At 36.5% G+C, this 24,361-nt stretch overlaps 2 protein-coding genes across 2 annotated transcripts; one reads left to right on the top strand and one right to left on the bottom strand.

The window, feature by feature from the left end:
* Positions 1-1,096: 1,096 nt before the first annotated feature.
* Positions 1,097-11,023, top strand: LOC145889675 (transient receptor potential cation channel subfamily M member 2-like). Its single transcript, XM_082980671.1, has 24 exons — positions 1,097-1,243; positions 1,307-1,365; positions 1,462-1,642; positions 1,703-1,806; positions 1,977-2,045; positions 2,125-2,257; positions 2,318-2,394; positions 2,475-2,616; positions 2,833-2,991; positions 3,551-3,683; positions 3,967-4,167; positions 4,220-4,268; positions 4,525-4,695; positions 4,977-5,144; positions 5,809-6,025; positions 6,099-6,211; positions 6,432-6,578; positions 6,646-6,761; positions 6,813-6,942; positions 7,491-7,674; positions 8,316-8,469; positions 8,733-8,908; positions 9,356-9,497; positions 9,892-11,023. Exons 1-24 carry the CDS (start codon positions 1,228-1,230, stop codon positions 9,977-9,979), a joined length of 3,129 nt encoding a protein of 1,042 aa, XP_082836797.1. The 5' UTR covers positions 1,097-1,227; the 3' UTR covers positions 9,980-11,023.
* Positions 11,024-11,501: 478 nt separating this feature from the next.
* LOC145890208 (uncharacterized) lies at positions 11,502-16,187 on the bottom strand. Its single transcript, XM_082981235.1, has 16 exons — positions 16,112-16,187; positions 15,737-15,878; positions 15,592-15,657; positions 14,925-15,272; positions 14,677-14,862; positions 14,244-14,618; positions 14,008-14,181; positions 13,798-13,894; positions 13,467-13,742; positions 13,220-13,351; positions 13,000-13,164; positions 12,649-12,945; positions 12,412-12,592; positions 12,115-12,292; positions 11,849-12,060; positions 11,502-11,785 (listed from the first exon to the last, which is right to left on the bottom strand). The coding sequence occupies exons 1-16, from the start codon at positions 16,185-16,187 to the stop codon at positions 11,502-11,504; spliced, it is 3,189 nt and encodes a 1,062-aa protein (XP_082837361.1).
* Between the last annotated feature and the right edge of the window lie 8,174 nt (positions 16,188-24,361).

Below are 24,361 nucleotides of genomic sequence, written 5' to 3' on the forward strand. Positions count from 1 at the left end.
ATTTCGTATTGATTGCATTTTATGACGTCATTGTTTTCATTTCTACCTTGATCCACCAAAATCAAGTTTCAAAATTGCCATCGTGAATTTGCCAGTAGCACGTACAGCTGCTTTCCTATTTGAATGATTTTACCTCCTCCCAATATGTTGCGATCACTGTAAATGTTTTCAAATACCTTGATTTTACACTTTGCAAATTAATTTATTTTGTGAATATGCCTTCCAATAGTATTTCCATGCGCTTATTTCCCTCGCGTTGCTGTTGATATGTTTTACCTTTCATTTTCGTTTACCAAAAGAAAACTTTTTGTTTGATCTATATCATCGAATGTAACGGCTATAGCAACTTGCTTAAGTCTATGTAACGCATTCGTGCAGTGTTTCCAGCCATTTATGTGTGTATTTCTATCGCACCGGTATCAGAAACTGAGCAATGCTAATTTTCTTCAGATTTAAAAGGTTATGTTTTTGAATATTTTGATTGCAATAATTTAAAGTGAGTACATCCTACTTTTTCTATAGAGCATCTCGATTTTACCCAACTGAACACAGCACTGCAGTTTGTGTTGTACCTGGTTTGCATCGCTGTTTTAACAGTAATTGCCCCAATCCTTTACATATCAAATATTTTGATTGGCTGTTGTAATTTGTAGCACTCATTTGTTTTTCTTAAATTGTGAAGGATTTGAAGTTTGTTGTCAATGTGATTCAAAATATTTGTCAAATAGATCTATACAAATGTTTTGTCAGCGTTTGCATATTGAGGAGAACTTTTTTGACGCATCAGTTTTATTTTGAATCGCAAAATTAGCAGCATCCAGTAACACGTACGCACAGTAGACACATAAACAAACAAAAAACAATTTTGAACTAAATGCCGGCACGGTACGACTCCTTTATTCAACTATGTCAAAATGAACATGTCACAATTCAAATTGTATCAATTGTTAATGTAATACCTTACTTTGTTTAAAAATCTTTTCCAACAACTATCATAATATTATGTTTGGCTTTGTTGAAATTTCCATTTAGGGTAATTCCCTTTTTGGATCGTCTCCGGGGCGATAGGTGGTCTTGTGCGGTGAACCGTGAAGAAGTGTGCGAGGTGTTTTTGTCGCGGCTTGTCTGGAAATCGTAAAACCCCGACATGTTGGAAACTACGCGAAAAGAATAATATATCGACCGACCACGAATTTTTTATCAATTGGTGCCAGAAATTACGTTGCTATGGCGATAGACGAAGGTATACAATTTGCAATAGTAAGCTTATAGTGACCTAGTGAATTTGTAATCAATATTTGTAAAGACTTTAGAATTGGGGAATTTGAATTTGTTGGAGCAGAAAACGACTTTAAGAAATCAAAGGTAATTTTTCATGTTTTGATAGCGCTTGGAAAAGTGTAATCGTAATATTTTTTGTTTTGTTTACTTTAAACTTGTTCTAATCATGTTTTGTGTCAGTTTCTTAAAGTGCAGAAGGATATTGATGTTAGCAAAGTATATGATCACCTCAGAAAAATATGGAAAATCAAAACACCAAACCTGGTTGTTTCTGTTACTGGTGGTGCACAAAATTTCAAAATGAAGCCAAGACTAACAAGAATTTTTCGGAAAAGTTTAATTAAGTTAGCTGTGGGGGCAGGTGTGGTTTAATTTTGTATGGAAAAATTGCTATATTTACTTTATATAAGTTAATACTTAGGAGCATGGATTGTCACTGGTGGGACAAACTATGGTGTGATGAAACATGTTGGAAAGGCAGTACAGGAATACTCTGCTGCAAAGTCAATAAAAGAAGCCGAAAAAGTGAGAATTGTTGCTCTCAACTCTTCTTGTAAAATAATTAAATAAAAACAAACAAAATTGAGCAATTTATATTATTGGCTCCACTCTGCATATCAAAATTGAGTTAATCAGTATATTTTTTGTTATACCTTGTTGTGGTTGTTCACATCTTTCATTTATCTGTTTCAAAGGTTGTGACAATTGGAATAGCTACTTGGGGAGTGATTCATGACCGCCAAAAATTACTTACTGAAAATCGGGTAAATTAGTAGAACAAATTAATTAGTTGAACAAACTTGAACAATTAAAGGAAAGCTAAACACTGCATAAAATATGCAGCATAATATAAGCAACTCAAATACAGGAGTTGTTCTAAACAAGAACCACTCCCATTTTATTATGGTTGATGATGGATCAGTAGAAGAGTATGGCAGGGAAATAACATTTCGTGCTAATTTTGAAAAGCACATTGGTTTGTATTTGCTTGTTGAGGTAAATATTGTTATGTGAAAACCACTCATTTTGTTTTTAGCTGAAACTGTGAACAAAAATAATAGAAAAACTCTTATAAGTTGTATACTTGTACAGGGTGGTCCGGGATCATTAAAGGTATATGTTTGTATTGTTATCATCAATAACATCTTATGTATGTTATCACAAAAATTTAAACATGTATTATGTTTCGTCAGACTGTTTATGAAGCTTTGGAGGCAGGGACTCCTGTAGTGGTGGTTGGTGGTTCTGGACAATGGGCAAATATTTTAGCAATGCTTTGCACCAGACACGGAGAAGTAACAGTGAATCAAAAATTAATTGAGGAACTTTTACAAGGTATATCACTGACTGAATTACACTATCTGACTGAAAGTTATTATTTCTGGCTTTCTAAATGGATAATTGACCAAAATCTTAAAAAGAAACTTACACCTAATGTATATGTGTCCAACAACAATCAAGGTACACAATACTACTTTTGTTTTAAGATTAAGTGCAAACTATATATTGTGCAGTGTTTATTGAAAATCAAAATAAAGTTTTTGTTGACAGAGAATATGATGAAATGGAAAACTAATGATGAAGTGAACAATTGGACAGAAATGGCCAAAAAATGCATAGAGAAAAAACATTTAATTACTGTCTTTCAACTTGACACGCCGGACAGTGTACAGGAGCTGGATGTTGCCGTACTTCAGTCATTATTGCTAGGTGTTCTATTTACACTTGATAGATAAACTGTGCATGTAGAAGCATTTTTTTGTTCGTTAAATTTGCTGACAATGCAGCCATGCTTGATCAAAGACAGTAAACCTAAAATTTTTCTAAACAATTAAATGCTGTGTAAGATATGCAAAAATGCAGTTAAAGTTGTCAAATCCCAATCCATATTCACTAGGTTTTGTCAACAACAGCTACTCTTTATTTGTTTGTAATTTCATGAACTTTTTTAACTTATTCAAATGCATATTTATGATAACATTTATTACAAACTCATATCCAGTAAATGATTTCTACAAAAATGGGCTAATTTTCAAAAACCTTACCTATTTTATGTGCAAAAAAAGCCATAATATTGCAAAGCTGCAGACAGGGTGTGTACACGCACTGTTTCGACCTGTAAGGTCTCGTCAGTGCAGCTGTTGAGTGGCACTGTGCTAGCTTACCTATTTTGCATTTTAATGATGTTTGAAAAGTTGTCCCAAATTATCAGTCACCTGTTTTGAAAATGTTGTCTTGAAGAGGCAATAATCATGTAAATTTTACTTAGCTACACAGAATGACGAAGGAAAAGCAGAAAGACAACTGGAGTTGGCTCTTGCTTGGGACAGAAGTGACATCGCAAGTTCACACATTCTTACTGATGATTGCAATATCAGCCAGAAAGTGCTTATAAAGTTTTTGCGGAGGCAGTTAAAAAAGTAAAATGTTGCACAACCTAAAGTCTTGATTTTAACAATGCTCATTTATGAATTGATTCTGGGCATCATTTCCCATTCTGTTGCTAATGGCCGTGACGATTTCCACCTTATTTTAAATATGTCCACGATCTCGGAAACTTTAGTTTCAGACTGAAATCTGTCAGTTTTGTTAAATTAGACAAATATATTTCGCTTTGTTGAAAGCATCATCAGTGTCTATGAAAACGAAAAAAAAAACATGGACTGCTATTGAAATCCAATTGAGCAAACATGTTTTTCAGGATAATGCAAAATTTGTGCAAGTTTTTCTGGATTATGGCTTGGATTTGAAAACCTACCTGTTATGGGATTCGGTCATATGTCTTTATAAAAATATCATTAAATCACCAACATATTGCAAAGAAATGCTAAAAAAGAAATCTCAATTAAAGGAGCTGAAAAACTTTGACAGAAATGCACTAACAAGGTACATATGGTATTGTGTTTATAAATCAACTAATATTTTTTTTTCTCTGCAGTGTAATGAAAAAGTTGCTTGGGCCCTCATATAAACAATACCAAGCTAAGGTAGGCAATAAATTCAATTTCTTGGCTGTATGCCACAGTTGCAGTATCCCTAATTTATTCCTTGTGTTATTCTGTGCTATCGCATACATGTAATTTTGCATGATATTTGTCAACGTATATGTGCAAAAAAGCCAAATCTCCAATTTGTTAAAGTGAAATGCAATTGGTGTAATGTGTTCAAGGAAATGTTTGATTTGAATATTCCCATAGATTATACACAACCTGAAAACCATACATAGATACACTGATATTATAGGAAAATAAGCCAGTTGACCCGCTGAGAGAAATCTTCCAGTGGTCAGTGATAATGAACAGAAAGGAATTGGCTCGCGTTATTTGGGAATCTATGACTGACCAACTGCCGGCCGCCGTCGCAGCAACAGCAATGCTCAAACAGATGTCACAGATGAGTTGCGCAAAGTCGTCTGTAAGAAGATAACAGTCATTATTTTCATTATATTAACTGTAAAGTGTATACTATCGTTTTGCGGAGAGTTATAGACTAAAACTTATCTGCAAGTTATTTTTCGCACATTGTGTGGTGTGCTTATACCACCATGGTAAATTGTAATCGGTAGTTAACTTACAAGCATCCAACAACCAGCGGTTTCTCGCAAATGGTAGTAACTACAATATTTTTGATGACTTCCTCATCATATATGTCAACGCATACTTTCCACGGATATCAATCCAGTATGTTCGTTTCAGCGTGACAAACTGAACGAACACGCGGAGGAATACGCGTCAATCACTCAGGATATTCTCACCCAGTGCATGAAGGACGACCCTGAGAAGACGAAGAAACTTTTGACAAGAAAACATCGGAAATGGGGAGGACTTGACTGCATGCAGATGGCAGTGGACGCCTCCAGTAGAGTGAGTTAATTAGAATTTAGATTCGGTCGAAACTATAGAACCTATCCTCCAACAAATTTACTCAAACAGCTTTTTTTCAAACTGTTTGGAAAAAAACGGCAGCGTCCCATAGTTTAAAAAGCCCTGATCTAGAAAGTACTACCACTTACCTAAATAAATAATACAAAGACTGGTTGCTATGATTTCCATCAAGTAATCCACTTACTACAATAAACAATGGTTACTCAATTTATATGGATGCCTTATTTGTTTTGTTCTCGTGAATGAAACTGTAATTTAAGATATTGAGTTTAGTGTCAAAGTATGTTAGTGAATGGAGGGTAGGGAAGGTGGCAAGGTAGGATTACAGCGAACAATTAAATCATTCTCTCCCTCCCACGATCATTAATCGCGAAACCTCGTTTAAGTTCGTTGGAATTATTTTAATAGGTAACATATAAATGATAAAGGCCATTGCTAGTGTGTGTCTTTGCCGAAAGCACGTACGCACCACATCTTGCCTCAAGAATTCCCTGAAAAAAGGTCCTGGCTCTAATGTAAATGGTAGATGTTGGAAGTGTGTTTGCAGCGATAGCAACAACAGAATCAAAAGCCTTCGCGCTTTCGTATTATTTATGTTGATATCTTGCAGGTCCAGTCGTTTTCAACATCTTGATATTTTCAGGGTGTAGTGGCGCACGCGGCTGTACAAAATCACCTGACCAGTTTGTGGAAAAATGACATACACTACAATGGTGTAAAGGGCTATGTCAAACTTGTGATCGCCGTTGTATTTATTCTACCGCTATACTTCTTTCATTTCTTTGAAACGAAAGAAGATACTGACGAAGATTTGGACGTGGATATGGACGAAGATATGGACGATCTCACGGATGAAACACGTGAGAAAAAGTTGCTTACTGGGTGTTTATTCAAGTTGTTAACAAATCCAACAGTCGCTCATTTTACTTTTAGGCTTTCAAAATGCTGGAAGCAAAAATGTAAAGACACCCTCCAAGTCCGAAATGTTTTTTATTTTTTATGGAGCTCCGGTCACCAAATACGTTGTCAACGTAATTTTTTACTCGGTATGTTCAGACAGAAGGCGAAAAAACAAGAACCCTTAATTCTTTATTGTGAATAACTTTTGTTGCTTTTCGTAACACATCCAATGGTTATAGGCTTTAATGGCGGTGAAACGAAAGAGCATGTTCCATTATTCTGAGATCCTGGCCTAAAGCTATTAGAAATTAAGGTTGTGATACAACTGATTACAACGATTCATCGCAGTTTTACCTTTTGTTTTAGTTGTTCCTGATATTGTTCAGTTACATTTTACTCTTCAACTTCTTTCCCTACACGGGCTCAGTTTCGACACTGGAGGCGCCTTCAATACCAGAGTGGCTGTTGTTTGTTTGGGCTCTGATCTCTCCTTGGACGAGATATACGCGGTTTGTTTTATGTCGAGATAATTTAGAGCAAAGACAGATTTATGTTAAAAAATGGATAACGTTCTTCACAGATTGTTAGACAGAAGAACAAAAACTTGGAACAGAGCGTTCAGTTTTGGTTCGCTGATCACTGGAACAAAATTAATACTCTTGCTCTGCTGCTCTTCTTGTTGGGTTTCGGTTTAAGGTTTTCCGGTAAGCAACTTCAAGAATGCTCACTAAACCACCGTTTTTGTAGGTTTCACTCTGACTTGAATCCCTCACGAATAATCCTGTCTCTTTCCTTTATTGTTTACTGCATTCGGTTGCTGCATGTTTTCACTTTGAGCCAAACTCTCGGCCCAAAAGTTGTGATGGTCCGCAATATGGTAAGCATACCTGAATGGCGTGGGTGATTTGCCTTACTTACATAGTCAAAATGCATTGAGTGCAGTATGGGCACATCAAGATAATTCTTTTATAAATCAGAAATTAAGGATTAGATGAAAATTTTGGTAGGCACCTGTTTTAGTAGATTGTACTTGGTTTTGCAAATTTGAAGTAGATTTCCGCTGAGGTTCTTTGGGTTTCTCTCGACGTTTTTGCTCACAGTTCACGTGTAGACGGTTTTTCAACACGAGAGTTGTAATAATGCCATAATAAAACCGCCTGTCGCACCGCGCGACATTATTATTTGCCGTCTATTTTATAGCGCACATTGGATATCGAGGATTGCTTGCAACTAATGTTGTTGCGATATCTATTGATAAGGTCTTGGGTCTCACAACAGCAACTCCCTAATAAAAGCTGACTCGCCAACAAATTTTTAATAGAATTCACCTACCCCAAAAATTCAATTTGAGTGTTATTTACAGTAAAATTACGAATCCGTTGTGTATTCGTTGAAATTTTTTTTTATACTTATCGTATTTCGCAGTTGCGGGATCTCGGATTCTTCGTCTTCATCGTGGCCATCTTCCTATTCGCTTACGGAGTGACAAGCCAGGGAATGCTTTACCCGAACGAGACAAGAATTTGGCCGGGCATCAAAGGCATCTTCTACAAACCTTACTGGCAAATATACGGCGAGCTTTTCCTCGACGAAATAAACTACGACCCGAGTGAGTATAGGTTTACTTCAGCACTGAGGACCAAATCTGCTGAATAATAGTTCACTTTGCATCACATAAAAGTTTTTTTCATATGGATATGCATATACTCATTGCACAGCATATATGTGACGTCAGCAGATTTACCCTGAAAATGTTTCGTTGTTTTGTTATTGGATATATTTTTTTGTATTTTAAATATGTGCACTGGATTTACGAAACCAGTTTCAACCAGTTTCAACCAGTATCAACCAGTATCAACCATTTCCAACCAGTATCAACCAGTATCAACCAGTTTCAACCAGTATCAAAGCAATCGAATCTATATCAACAATTAGACTTCCATTGTAAAAACACATGAAAGTCTTATATATGTACCTTTAACTTAATAATCTGTTCTTCTGGCATAAATAAAACGCAACTTTATTCACCGACGTTTCGCCTGTTATTCAACAAGGCTTCCTCAAGGTGAATAAAGTTGCGTTTTATATATGCCAGAAGAACAGATTATTAAGGTACAATATGCCTGGCAGCAACATAAACATTATACATAGATACCTTTGTTGAATGTTTTGTCTTGTAGTTGTGTGCTTGATTGTTTTATGTGCCTTAGCACATTTTAGTTTGAGCATCTTTCTGTCTTTCACTTAAAGCGTCTTCTGCGTTCGAATGCACGAGCAACCACACGTTGCTAAACGCCGGTTACCAGCGTTGCCCACAGCAACAAGACGCGGTTGCAGTGATTTCAGCCATCTACATGTTGCTAGCCAACATCCTACTTCTCAACCTTCTTATCGCAATGTTCAGGTATAATGCTAGTAATTAGGAAGAAGTGTGTTCAACCATAATTAACGTGGTTTACTGAAGGGGTCGCCATTTTCTGGTACTGGACATTTTATAATTATAGTTGGATGAAAAAATATCTCTCCAGCAAAAAAATCTAATGATTTTTGTCGTATGACTGCAACCTTTTTCAACGCAATCGATCCTAAACGCTATCAATAATCTTAAACACAATGAAAATTACATTTATGAAAACGATTATTGAAATGGTGAACATGTTGCTTTAGCTACACATTCACCAAGCTCGAAGAAAACACCGAGTCTATTTGGAAGTTTCAGCGATACGAATTAATCGAAGTGTATCGAAATCGACCACCTCTGCCAGCTCCGTTCAGTGTAGTTTGGTATGCCATGAAGACCCTAAGAAAAGTATTTTACAGGCCATGTCCATCAGCAAAAATAGGTCAGTTTGTTTTGCGGATAGCCAGAAACCTTTTTGTACATAATTGTTCTACGAAACAGAACCTGTAGTATTTGCATTACTGTCTATCTATATACACTGGTGTCGTTAAATTTAACTTAATTCGTGTATGTAAACGTTCGTCCTATCATGTATGTGTCGAACTTATGAATAAATAGTCACCACAAGGTGGAAGTCTTTGCTTGGCTGTTTGGTCAGCAAAGTCGTCTAATAGTCACACCAGCTGCACTGATGAGACCTTTTAGGTCGAAACAGTGGCCATCTGTCTGCAGCTTATACACAATTCATATTATTGGCTCCACATTGCTTAAGAATAAATGTCCGTCATATAACGAAGATTAATGATATTTGGCAATATTTGAACATCTGTCATTTTACACGGCTCAAATAACATTCCTATATCTCTAAACCGTGGACCCATTCTTTAAGATCCAGAGAGACCTGACGATCCGGAGCCTGACGACCGTGATCTGAGTAAGTTCGAACAATGGAACACTGACACTTATCTGTCCAAGAAGAGAGCAGAGGAAGCGCTTACTCTACCGACCCGGATACAAGGAATAAATGATAGGCGAGTGGAACATTGCATTTACGCAGTTTGTGACCCTTATATGATTATGTACCGTCGATCGCAAAACCATTTTGCATTTTCCATAACTAACTGTATTTAGCAGGAGGCTAATTGTTTAGTTACCAAATATGAGCATGCTGTATTTTGTACTTGCGTTGGTTAACAACAGGCCTGTTCTGGTTACCTTAAACACCTCCGGCAAAGTTTCTGTCTTATTAACCCAGTTATTTACGCTTTCCTACTTTATCATACTTGAAACAGAAAAGGTTCGTTGCCAGCTAAACCTATGAAGCACCACTGCTACAACCAAAACCAAATGTGCTTTTAGGATTTAGCATTTTTGCCTCGTTTTAAACTTACAAAATAACAAAAAACTTTTACGACAATTCCGCAGGTTGGACAACATGGCAAGTTCCATCGAGGGATTCTTTGAGCTTTTTTCACGTCTGAAAAAGCTGGAAGCAAACGTTTCCCTGCAGTGAATCATGCAGAAGATGCAAAGCAATAATACTATGCCACAAATAGCTTAAACAAGATAGTATTTTGGGTGGTAAATGCAGAACCCTTGGAGTTAAACTTTTACTTCGCGTACTTAATTAGGCCGAAATACTAAACCCCAAATATTTCACACACAATCGGTTAATAGAATCTACTGAAAAGATTTTTTTCTTTCTAAACTTTTCGTTATAGTTTTGTTATTTCTCTTTTAATGCAAAAAAGCCAAACAGAAACGAATTGAAAAGTCGTTGAGGTTGTTTGCTAGTCACCAAAACTACATTGAAAATATTGCCGTGATGCAAAAAGCACACTCAGGAAACCTCGTCGCCCTGCTCATATAATATTGTGAATTTAGTAGAAACTTGCCATGACACCTTTATTGACCGTGTTGACTACCTTTGACAATCTTCCACGATTATCCTAGTGTTTTAGATGAGTGTATTCAGTTTGCTATTGAGTTCGGACTCGTTTTATAATTCCTTCTCGAATTTTTGCACTTGATTGTGTATTCAAATTTGCACTTGACTCAGTAGAGTCACTTGTACATTTATGTACAAAAATTGTGATCTTACAAAACAACCTCATAGTCGTGAATCTTGTAAGCGACGCTTCCGTTGTTCAATCGACCTATTGTGATCACTGTAACTAGAACTAATATGCATTTGATTTTACACTTGTGACTTCGCCAACTTAAGTATTTTCCTTCTTTTTTATTTTAACCCCATCGTGTTGAAATACTTTACCTTTGATTTTTTTCCTAAGCAAAAGTTACCATTATAACAACTTGTTTTATTCTGTTTTATTTTCATGCCTGTTTTCGATCTGTTTTCAAGCGCCATGTACTTCTATCGTTTGAAACCTTTATATTTCTCTTGTGTAAATTCAAAAGTGGAGTTTTTCTGCTTTATAGCAATAACGTGATAATATTTTAGCTGGGCCTATGGGATATGAATTGGCAAAAATCTTTTTGTTTTATTCACTTCATTGTGTTTCTGATACTGGAATGAAGTAGGTTTTTGATGTTGTTAAAAAAAATGTCAAGCAACAACAATAATAATTGAAGTTTACTTTAGAAAGGACCCAAATCAGAATCACGTCAAAACGTGCCCCGTCAGTGAAAAACGAAACACAATGTCTGGAAATCGGTTGTCTGAGCGCACCTTTCTGCTCTTTCAGAGACCAAAATCTCCAATTATTTGGCATCACTTTGCTGATAACCATGCAAAAACTGATTATGTCTGACTATTAATGAAAGCAAGGTGTGAGAGGATTAACGGTTTAGTATTATTTTGTTTCACAAATGATCACATACAAACAAACTTACTAATTACAAATATACAGAAGTAAAATCGCAGCCGAGTTGAATCAGCGCCACATTTTGATGACAGATCGAAACGAGACACGACATATCACATTACCAGAGTGTCGATATACAAGGTCGCATATACAGAAATGACATAAACCAGCACTGTTATCATGTGGTTATCCCCTTATTTATGGCTGAATTCACAAAGCGCTTTCAGACTGAAGCACACTTCGTTGAGTTTGGAGCCCAGGTTCCTCACCAGTGCGACGTTTCAAACCACGAATTTTGTTAAACAGCAACTTCGGGGCATTTGAGTAGATCAGAGGATTCAGAGAGCTGTTGATGGGAAGAAGGATGATTGCTGACAAAGCGTAGATGACCGGAGGTAAAGGAATTCCGCCAAAGTTCATAAAAGCCATGGCTGATATTGGAACCCAACACAGGAAATCAGTAACGATTAGACGAAGAATCTTCTTCTGCATTACTGACGAAAGTAAATAGCCTAAATTGCACATATTTTATTAATTTAGAAAAAGCAATCGCAAACCTCTATTTTGCTGTTCCGCTCTTCCTTTCTTAGATTTCTGCTTTACTTTCCTGGCACTAGCAGATGATTTCCTGTAAATCCAAAAGTATGAAACCGCCACAAACATGAATGCTATAAAGTTGAGTGTGATGATAGCAATTGAATATCCCCATGCTTTGTCGTTTGGTGTTACATAAAGTTTGCTGATGCAGACGCTGTTAGTGCTGTAATACCTAAAGAAATCAATCGGTTATGTCATAAGCTATCCATTTAATAAGCTATTGTACCCAAAATATCCGGAAATATCAAACATATTTGTGTAATTGTAGTTAGCCAGGATTTTCTGGAAATCACCCCAAGAATTGGCATTGCGTACATGAATGAGGGCGCTGCTCAAAGCTATGGAATTATGACCGGTGTTGTTGTGTTTCAAAGTAACAAATCGCTCCATGAACGATTTCATATCTGTGACAGTTTTTTTAAGGTCAACGCAAAGCTACAAGTTGAAACACAAACAATTAAACATATCAGGTGGAAAGCATAAAAATATGGTTTGCAAATAAAGTCATGAAAAATGAAGATACTTGTTAAATCCACAGCAGCGTTGTCGAAATATGGATTTTCTTTCATGAAAGCTTTGGTTTCAAAGTGATGTTGATATTCAGGTAAAAGAGCGAAAAACGCAACGAAAAATGAAAATACCCAGGACAAGATAATGCTCAGAAAAACTGTCGCAAATCCTGGTTTCGTCGATGCGTTGAAAGGCTAAACAAGTTGAATTTATTGTAAAAATTAGCAATGATAGATGTACCAAAACTTACGTTTGTCACAGTATACAAGCGAAATACTGTCAATAGAACCATTGTAAACACCGACGTTTCGCTTGAAAGAATTACTAAAACGCCCATTGCACTACAATTCAGACTCGACCTCCATGCAAGATCATTGGCGCAATAGCTCCCGGAATACCGGACACCAGCAGCACCAAGCATGAGGAGATAAATTACCATGAGAAAGTCGGATATTGACAAATTAAGAACAAGAAGGTGATTTGTTCGAAATGAAGCTGTCGGCGAATTTTCAGCAGCCAAGGTCTTTGTCTCTGTTATCATCACAACCTGTCAAATGTTAATGTTGCAGAAGTCATTATATAGGAACTTGACTGTACAAACCAAATTTCCTATCAACGCCAGAAAAGCCATGATCCATACGAGGCCTCGTAGAAATGGGTTTGCGATCAGTTCGTATCGTGATGAAAATATATTTACGTCCGTAGGTTTATTTAAAGTTGGACACTCATCACTCCAGTCAGAGCAATCACCGATACCGTTAAATTTCTGTGGAGTGATGTTATATTTGTGGTAAAGTTTTTCCTCATGAAAATAAACAAACCTTTTTCTTTTCAACAAACAATGGCTGTTGATTTTCGCAATAAAACCTTCCGTCTCTTGTGCAGTTCATTTCGTCACTTTGGTCGTCGCAGTTGATGTTAAAATCACAAATTTCTATTTTACTGATAGAAATCTGCAATATTAATTTCAAAAACGTTGATGTCTTTTTGACAGGCTACTTTGAAAACTGTGAAGTTGTTTTAGAGAGCATATTTAAACTCAAAAAAGGCGCAAAACAATTTTTTTACCTTAGCTCCGTTCAATGCCGAACATTTCACTCTTTCTTGCTTTGTGCATTTTTCCGAGAATTCGTCACTTCCATCATGACAATCCAAAAAGCCATCACAAAATATCGACTCAGGAATTTGGAAATAAAATGCGTTGGTTGTTTTGCAATATGTCTGATTGCAAAGTTCATCGCCTTCGTCCGAAAAAAAACTTTTTCCGGATTTTTGGTCATAAAGGTAATTGCAATCTTCATTGCCGTCGCACAACAGGTGGCCACTGATCGTTCCACCGAAATACTTTAGTAAAAAAATACGTTAGTTGAATTCCACGATCATTTGTCGGGATACGTACCCCGTGCACGTCGGAATAGTACGAACAATCCCAATCTGCAGGAGCGTTGTCAGCTTGGGTCCTATTTTGACAACTGCTGTACGTGGTAACGTTTTTTCTACAAAAAAATTGGGATTTTTTAAGTGCGACAAGACCTTCTTTTTAGGACGGATGGAACTGAACGTTAAATATTCCGATTGTTTGCTTCAGTAACGCTCTAATAGAACTCACGGTTGTTTTTCGCATTCTTTGATCGTTGTGGATTGACAAAGACATTCATCACTCATATCAGGACAATCAATAAAATCATCGCAAATTTGTGACCTTGAAATTATCGTGTGGCCATTTATGCACTGGAAGCATAAGGAGTGATTGAAGGTCAACAAAAAACTTCCTTCAAGACCCCTGCGCAAAATATTTGGAATAAATTATTGACGACGACGGTGTTGAAGGGCATTAAAGCGTACTCAAAATCATGCTCTGACCAATAATAACACAAGTCACTCCCATCATCACAATCGTAAACTTGGTCCCATAGGAGCTGCTGTGGTAACTTACACACAGCACCATTTCTAACACATTTGAAACCATGTCCTGTGTTTGGTAGGGTTGGACAATCATTACATGGATCGCCGTCACATACAGTAGACCTCCTCCAACAAACTGACGCCGAACACCAGAAGTGAGAAGGGCACAATTTAAAACAAGCGTGGTTGTCTGGACAGGAGCCGTAATCGTAGCAGACTTCCTCTTTGGTTTGATCGCAGGTAGTGCGGTTGTCTTGTTTCATAAAATTGTGACATACTCCGTGCTGATCAAAGCAGTCGCACATTTTGTGCAACCTATGTAATACATTTTGGCTTGAATAAATGAGTTACGTGAAAATGAACCTTATTTCACCCTGAATTATGTTTGATGTCATTGATACGTTGGTTACTTTTTGATGAACAGTCGTTCTCGTCACTTTTATCAGGGCAATCGACAACGTTGTCACACACGCTTGATCTTGCAACGATCATGGTATCAGTAGTACATTCAAAACACAATGTGTGGTTGAATGACGCATTGGAAACAAAACGGATATCCCTGAGCATATGATTAAAGAAAGTTAAGTAATTAGGATGAAATATTATTGTTTGGAAATTTACATGATATTTCCGTTTTCCATAGAGTAACACAAATCTGACTTATCGTCACAATCAGCAACGCCATCCCATAAAAACAGTTGCGGAAGATTGCAATTCCGACCGTTGCGAACACATTTAAACCCGAACCCGTTATCCCAGTGTTGAAAGGCCGGACAATCGTTACAAGGATTTCTATCACACACAGTTGAACGTTTCCAGCAAGTTGAGTTAGGACACATGAAGTGTGATGAACATCCACCGTCGCAAAAGTCTCTGTTCTTGCACGTTAGAATTCCTTTGCAAAACTGTTCATAGGGTAGAGCACAAGTTTTGTTTCTTTGTAGGCGGAACCTCCGATATGGATTGCAGCTGTAGATGTTCATTTTTGTACAAAAAATTCAAAACGTATAAATGTGCTATTTTTACTCGAAGTATTTACGTGTGTGTGGAGATGTGCATTGCATTTTTACGCTACATTTTTGTATGTATTGCACACGAAAAATGCAATTTTAGTTGAACGCATACTCATCGGTAATATGTTTGTATGCCCGTGGGTCGGCATCAGTCATAATCACTGTAACGTTACGTAATTGGCGATGTTGGGTCACGGGGTTTGGGACATGATAATGATTAATAACATAAAGCACAGAACACTTTAAATACGTTACATACCATCTACAGTACCAACCTAACATAGGGTGATGATGGATTGTATGGACGAGTCGGGACCTTCTCAATAACCGGTATTTTATCTCTAAAAGAGGCATTGTTTGCAACAAAAGTTGGTTAGTAATGTTTTTTAGGGTTTCCATTATTGTGCTGGTTAGGCTCACCTAAGGAATGGTGGAATATCGTTTTGAGGAAGTGGAAGCTGATCAACAACTTGAATTTCATCACTGGCATCCCAACAATCAACAATCCCATCACAAAAACCATCAGCATAAATGGATCTTTCATCAACATCACATTGAAATTCTTAAAATGTATATGTGATACGATTAAGAAGTAATTTGTTTGTTCTTTAAACTGCCGTATTTATGTTTACGAACGGTAACAATAAGCATGCCATTAAAAGAAATAAAAAATTCACATCATAACAACATTTTTATGGTCGTTTGATGCCATCAAGTCACCAAGCTAAAAACTTCATTAAAATCTTGTAACAGTAGCATTTTTCCTACCCTTAATGCCTTTTCTACAATTCCTACCTGGAACTATGACAAATGGGGAACACATCGAACCAGGAGCGACCATCAATGCGATCAATATCTTTAAAACGATCATTGTACTGCTGAATAAGCGCAGTTACAAGCTTTGTAATGTATGTTAATTTACATGCCTATGTAATAGGTAAGGTTTCAGTTAAGCTAAGCATGCTTTTAAGTCTCGCTTTACACACTTTAAAACTGTTTTTTGCCAATTTTTAATCGTACTCAAACAACAAAATAATTTGTTTGATGCCATTTTCGTCCGCCATTGTGTGTCACTGTAACATGAAGTTACAAATAACTTATGACATGACTCAGGTATTCCATTAATTTCTCAAAATATGTTTTAACACATCCACTGCATACACGACCACTTCGCACTCTAAAAGTGCATCTGGGGTGACTCCTTGACATGGGTTCTAGCATTGACAGCATCCGACGTTTAAGTATGTAAGCAAATGTCAATACCGAGAGAAATACATCAAACGTAGTGATCAAACTTAGGTAACTAGAAGTGGGTATTTTAGAGCAGAGGTTAAACGTTTCCCCATTTTCATCAAGTAATCCAACATAAAACGATGTTTATTTTCTCGTTACTGAACCTATATACCTATATTTTTAAACGTAATAATTGTGATATGCTTATATTAGACATATCATAAAAGCAATACATATGTTGCACCAAAATACGCGTAATTTGTCAACAAAACTTACAAACAACATTGGTTTTTGTCAAAGTGTTGAAACTCGGGTGTTTTTTAACGGAAAAACATCTTTTCAAGCAATCGGAAACATATATTCAAATCGTAAAATTTGATATTGGCTAAAAATAATTTCCTTTCACAATCTATGGCCTTTTTGAAAGTTGTTACGTCATTGCACCGATCCAAAATCCACTTCTTCGACCAATCGTAACAGCATCTTATAAGCTGTCTGGGTTTTATAATCACTGGTGTCAAATATGTTCTGTGATTGACAGCATCCGCTAATCTAACGTGTGCAAAATTATTTGAGGAGTGCAACAATTGCGGAATGGGAAATGTTCAAAATACATTTACGACTTTATCATACAAGTCAACAAATCTACTATCGAACAAACGCTAATGTTTAAATATAGACGAAAAGTTTATGATATTGTATTCTTGTTTTCCACCAACGTTTAGCTAGGCAAACAGACATACATTTTGCGCCCGCACCACACTTTTTTAATCTTATTCCTAGATTGTTTACTGCCACACGGTCTAGAAAGCAACAACACCAAGCTAACCCTTCACCGTGTTCGCCATTTGATCAGTTTGGTGTACATATCATTAAGAATATGCATATTAGGATGATTACTAAATGAACTAAATTTAATATTTCTTACTGGCACTACAATTTAAATATCTTTGCCTCAATATGCACTTGCTAAATAACACAGCCACTGCGCCCAAGGTTCCCCCAGGTTTATGACTTCCTTTTTTCCCCGCAAATCAGTGGTAGTCTGTCAAGCATTACATAGCCGGTAAATTGGTGAAGACTACTCCCTTTTTTCCCCGCAAATCAGTGGTAGTCTGTCAAGCATTACATAGCCGGTAAATCGGTGAAGACTACGCGGGAAAGTACGATAGAGGATTTGTGGTTACGCTAGAATTTGTGCTTGTAAACCGTTTTGACTACGTCACTATTAATGGTTCCTAATTTTAATGTTGTGTAGATTGTAAATTGCTCTAATATTACACGTCATTTCTCATTGTCAGTTTGACAAAAGACCAAGTTCAAATATATTATTTCAAAATAAACTACTTTTAATATTATGTAGCAATCTTCACTTAAACCAATAACGAAGGTGCCATCAAGGTCCTAAAGTCATTGATCTGATAAACTTCTTGATCTAACGAAGTGCCGAAGTACAATATGTAAACAACAAACGTATCATGCGATAGAGCCAATAATGCCTTTTTATATGATCTGCCCACAGGGCCACTACACTAACAATATTAATTTGCCTGAACTTGATTTTCAAATCAGACCAACTACAGCTTTTATGGTGGTGACGTCATTTTGCTATCGGCCACACACCACTAAGAGGCGGAAAATGCGCAGTAAGCGACGATATTGTGTATTTTGCGTTTTGCGTTTTGCGTCGCTTCCTGCGCATTTTCCGCCTCTTAGTGGTGTGTGGCCGATAGCAAAATGACGTCACCACACGCGCGAGCCTTATCTGTGACGTCGGTCAGGTCAACTCCTTATAATGATGGAGCTACACCAATCGCGTCAGTCAAACTGATGATGACATAAGTTTTTGTCGAAACGTCTTATTTTAACATGACAGTGTTAATAACAATATGGGCCAGTCTATTTATACTCAGAACATGTGCATTGGATGTTGAAAATATGAGATAATTTTACTTTGTCATTTTTGGTTTGCATTTTGTAATGCAGGTTTCAAAATTTCTTAAAACAAAATACTATTTTCTGGTACGATGTTAACCCGTCGTAAAAATCACACTGCGGTTTCTGTAAAAGGGGCTGGTAGACTTACGATTTGAAATATAATTTCAATGAATATGGTTGACATCAGTCATAAAATTTGGCGTGCACGCAGTAAATAAATCTACAAAATGCGTATACACTTAATCACATCCAAATAAGCATCACAAACAATCCATCTTTATACATACGTTCTGCATGTACTTGGTTAAACATACATCACGTACGGGTTATGTTATATCTTGAACACACAGTAAGGACAATTAATTTAACAAGTCGTTTTTTGAGTAGGAATCTTATCGTTATATGTTATAGAAACCGATTTTTCAGTGCCAGAAGTTGAGATTGTGTTGAGAGTTGCAACGTTCTTTGAAGTAGAATTCTCTGACGCCTCTTCTCTTATACTGCGAAGCCATTTCTGAAGCGGAATCCACCAAACCCTCTTTACTTCTCCTTCTCGTAAACATATCAGAGCGAATACACTGAAACCCTGTATAATTGTGGATTTTAATATTGAATTACATTTGATTCAAGTAGATTACGAATTTTTGATAACTTTTGTTTGTGATTTATTTAAAAGCGATTTAAAAAAAAATGTTTCCAAAAACAGGCAACTTTACAACAAGACGTAGTAATGCTGAAATATGTTGCATATAAAAACCATGGAATTAAAGAAAAACGAGTGAAAATATGAAAACATTTTGATTTGCTATTTTCTACAATTATTATGTTTACCTGCAATGCTGCAAAAATAGTGAAAAGCCAACTCATGATGGCAAGATAATATGGATTATCCGAGATCATCATGAAAAAGGCAAAGATCCAAACCAAGCCAAGTGTGCAAGCAAGAACCAAAGCAATGTTTAGATTATTGAGGCCCGAAGAATGTTTTGAAGTTGAAGTAATCTATCAAAAAGAAATAATCTATAACAAAAATGCAGCAACAGACATTATCAGTTCAGGAGCATTTCGTGAGGCATTTGCATAACATATATTTGTCGAGAAAATGAGAAGCTTTCTGTTCGGTTTTAGCCTTTTCATACCGTTTTTTTTTCTATTCTTATGTGTAAAGCATTAAAGACATGGAAACATGAGTGGAGGGTAGGAAAAAGTTTTATTTTACTTCACAAAAGTCACCTTCTTTCTTCTGCAAGTAAGACTGCTGATCACAATCACAAACATAACAGCATTGAACAAGAGGAGACATCCCATTGGAAGGAGAAACGCAAAGTATAAGGAGTGACCCTGAATCCAACACACGTTATAGGCAAGATAGGTGTTTGCAAAAGCAGATGGGGGATCTGAAATAAATGGGAACGAGTCAATGAGTTTAAAGCAAAGTTTCTTTCTGTTTTATTAATATTTTACTTTGACCGCAGATGGGGCTTTGGTTGGACAAAACTTCAAAGATTTTGTTGAAGATTAAATTTATGGACACAATGATTGCGGGACATCCGTAAGATAGAGCTGACGTTTTGAGAAAAAAATATTCCCAGGATGCGTCGAAAATCTAAAATGCCGAAAGGAAAAACATGATAATATTTCTAAAATCAGCTCTAGGTTCATTGAAATCAAATAACTGATACTAATACGGATTGTGTTTTCTGAGGCGTGGGATAAAGTCTTGGCCCGTGTGATTCTTCACCTGCTTTTGTAACGTTTCCCAATTCGTTCACAATGGCCCGTAAGTTCACAAAAACAGATCTAGTTCAACCTTTCTAAATGATTCATTAGTAATCTCCGTACCTGAACAATAGACTTGTACACCATGTGTGCGTATACCGCCATCCAGGACCAGGTGACCAACAAGAAGTAATGCAGTAAGGTGGCGCTAGCGATGCACCCGGCTTCATGTTCGTGTTGGTCAACTCCAAATAGAAATATAAGATAAACAACTGATAGGTTGGCGCATATGTTCATCAACACTCTCATAGGTCGGCGAGATCGTATTTTTCTGTAAAAATTGAACAAGTTTTTCCATAAAGCCAAGAAGCAACGTGTAGCAACTATCAATATTCATGAAAAGCAACATTAAACATGTCAGTTTAGCATCTGTCTTGTTAGTTTTTTGAAACTTACTTGGAAATTAGCAAGATAATGATGGTAAGAATCAAGCAGACAAGAGATAAACTGCATCCGACGATACTGGCGATTTGCTGAGGTACGCTTGGTGGTATGGGGTATACCGACTGCAAAAAATTTACACATTAAACATATTTGAACTTGTGTTTGAAAAAGTGAAACCACCACATTCATACTTGTTAAGTTCAATTTTTAATTGTGCAGAATAAGTTGAAAATCTATGTCATGTTTATGTTTTATACCGTCGTTAATACCGTGAGCATAGCGAAGCTGGTTAAATGGTTGCATTTGCATTGAGGTGGGTTGGAGTTTGGTTCCAGGCAACATCCTTCAGTCGACCAAATTTTAGTTGAGTAATCCCAAAACACGCAAGTCTGGTTAACGTACTGTGCCTATCAAAATTGTTTTGATAAAAAACATAATAGTGTGATAAACGCGGGGCCAATAATATGAATTATGTGAGCTGCAGATAGATGAGTCACAGCAAGCTGCACTGAGGAGACCTTGTAAGTCAAAACAATAGCCGTCTGTCTGCAGCGCACAGAATAATAATGTAAATTCAGTAATATTGCACCTGTAATGTGTTGATATCTTGTGATCTTCCCCAGGATTGGTTTATATCGAGTCGAGTGACATTTACCATATCACTAAGATTTTTGAGTAATACATGCGAGGTTTGAGATCCGATTTCAACAGAACTTATCTAATAGTAAACAAACAAGTATTTGGGTAGTATTGTTTTGTTTAATTTTATTTGAAATTTTTTGGTTTATTTTTATTATTCGCTCGAGTTGAGACAACGATTTGCAGAAAAATACAAGTTTGTTTTATATCGGGTTCTCCAAGACGATAGTTTTATCGTGTTTAATGAACCACAAGGACAGTTAAAACGTATAAAATTTCTTACCCATTCAGTAACTTCTGGTGAAGGAAATAAATCGTTAGTTCTGTGGATCATAAACACTGATCTAACAGCATTTGTCGTGCTTGGAAGTGTGGCTTGTCTGAATTGCTGTTGAACGATCGTCAAGGCCCTTAGTGGTATCGTAATCGATACAGGTTGAAATGGATTGTAGATGGCGGCATTTGGCAAAGTGGCCACAAAAGGACTGTACACAATGTCATTAAAGATACATTGCATGTCTTCAACCTGGAGTACATTGTTGAGTGTTATTGGTTATTGCAACCACTGCAAGTTGAAATATTAAAATGTAAGTTCTCAAGAAAAACACATATTTTTGTTACGTAAATTCTCAACTATTCGTCAGTAATCGCCGCTAAGAGCGTAAAAGAACAGACCTTGGATTCAATATTCGGAGTGCTAACTGTTACAACGTTGTCGGTAAGTTGACTGGGCATCCTGTAGGCCAGCATACCGAGCGAGCGAACCATTTCCACTTCGGGTGCCCCTGGTTTTTGTTTGGTTAATGAGAAAAAAGCTGTCACATGGTCAGCAATATTGATGGCGCTGGAAAAGGAGCTTGGAAAAATCTTTGAAAATAAGGTTTTGGCTTTCCTGAGTATGTTTTTTTAGGGGGTAACCTTCCATAGCACTGTATTTATTTCTTATACCTGGAGATTTATTGTATTTAACACAACACTGTTCATGAATCCAACCACTGCAGCAATGTCATCATTAGTAAGACATGTTACATTGTATGTTAACGCATCCAGGGTGGATAACGTATTATCGAGTTCTGTGGAATTCAGAGCAGCAACAGGCACCTGGAAATTAATTTTTAAAATCTTTAACAAAAACCACCAACCTTTGAAATCGAACAGCAACATAACTAAGTGTAAATCATGAGAATTCTGTTGAAAAAATAAGTTTTAATAAAGTTTGCACCTGGGACACAAAATCTGTTAAAGTCTGGTTTGTGCATGGCAAAAACTTTAAATCACTGAAGAAACTTTTGAAACCCGACTGCTGATCATTTGCGATGTTGCATTTGGCTGTTGTGAGCGGTTGTCCTAATCAATGACATTGGATAATATGTTACAATCTGTTGCATAACACATGTATGAAATAGAAAAATACGACGTTGAAAACTACCAGTAAAGAAGCAAATTTCGGTTGAATACGCAGATTGTGGATAAACAGTGGTTGGAAACCAATACGAGTCATTGCCAAACTTCACCCATCCTTCTGTACAAGTGGCTGAAGTTTTCAAAAAGCAAAAAAAATGAATCGTATAAAGAATAATTGACAATGACAAAAATGTGCAACTTACGAGCACAGTAAACAGTTCCATTCCCGCTAAACCATTTGTTACATTGACATACTGAAGTATCTACAACTGATTGCAATTCTGCACCATTTGCCTTGCGATAAACCTGCTTCACGCATGTGGCATTTCCGACACATGTCGTATTTTCACACGGATTCGGAAGACCTAGCATGAATTTTACTATTTAAGCATTTTTTAAGTTTTATATGGTGCTTTAATTAGTTTTTTCTTGACTATAATTTAGTGCATTTTTACCTGAATTTATTGTTGTTCTTAGGTTAGTTGTATTTTGTAAAGCCTGGATTAAAGAAACCGGTATTTGGGTTGTGTTTACCATGTGCTGAAAATCTAAAAATATGTAAAGGGGCATTTTAGCCCATTATATCCTTACTGGTTAAGAAAACCTTTACCATTTCCACTACAACTAATGATTTTGTATTATGAGTTACCATGGTCAGAATTCATAGCTTAGGAAAAACTTCGAAACATTTTCCACCAGCCATTCAAAACAAAATTAACTAATTTTGCAAAATTGTTGTTAAAGCAAAGAGAGGTTTTGCAATGTATACCCGAACGAAATTATATCAAACCTAAAAAGACTGCAGCAAAGAAGTAATCTAAAAATAGGCAATGGTTTGTTAAAACATACCGTTCAAAATATACACGGCGTAGCAGTGTAAAATTTACAAATTTTTTGCTTGCAAAATTTATACCCAAATTAAGTCAAATTTACCACGGATAAATTCACCCCCGGATTGAAAAAGATTTACTTTTTTAACAGAACCACTGATGGAAAAATTGACTCTACAAAATATTTGTTAAACCGCCAATTTACATTGAAGCAAAGCTGTTTGAAAATCGTACACATAATGAACGAGCATGTAAGTGATTAGTTAACATTTATGTTTCATTTACCGTTTGTTGAACTTGAATAGGGCGGTTTGGTGGGACTTGTGTTATCAACCTGACTTTGTTTTGCAGTTGTTAATGATTGTGTTGAACTCGAAGCATAATAAGTTACTGTTAACATAATTTAGTTGTTATTTAACTGATAACCGATCAGTAATTTAGTTTGTGCCAGTTTCTAACAATAACTGACCATTTTGAGTTTTCTTGCAAACATACCAAAACTTATACAGCCAAGCCCACGGCTTCCATGCACCATACACAAAACCAAGAAAACACATTTGACCGCTTGGTTCACCTGAAGCCCAATCTTCAAACAACTAAAAGTAGCAATAAATAGTCAAGTCATGCTTATGTTTAACACATTTTAATGCTAATAGTATAATCGACACATGACCTTGGTTAATTTTGCTTACCCATGGTGACCCATCCGCCCATGACCACGAACCGTTTTCCCTGCGTTTACCCCCAATCCACGGAGAGTCCAATGCATGGCCTGTATGCATATTTGCATTTGAATAATTTAACATACAATTATCAAAATCTTTTGTATGTCGTTTTT

This window comes from Ascidia mentula, chromosome 2 (assembly GCF_947561715.1).
Source record: "Ascidia mentula chromosome 2, kaAscMent1.1, whole genome shotgun sequence".
NCBI lineage: Eukaryota > Metazoa > Chordata > Ascidiacea > Phlebobranchia > Ascidiidae > Ascidia > Ascidia mentula.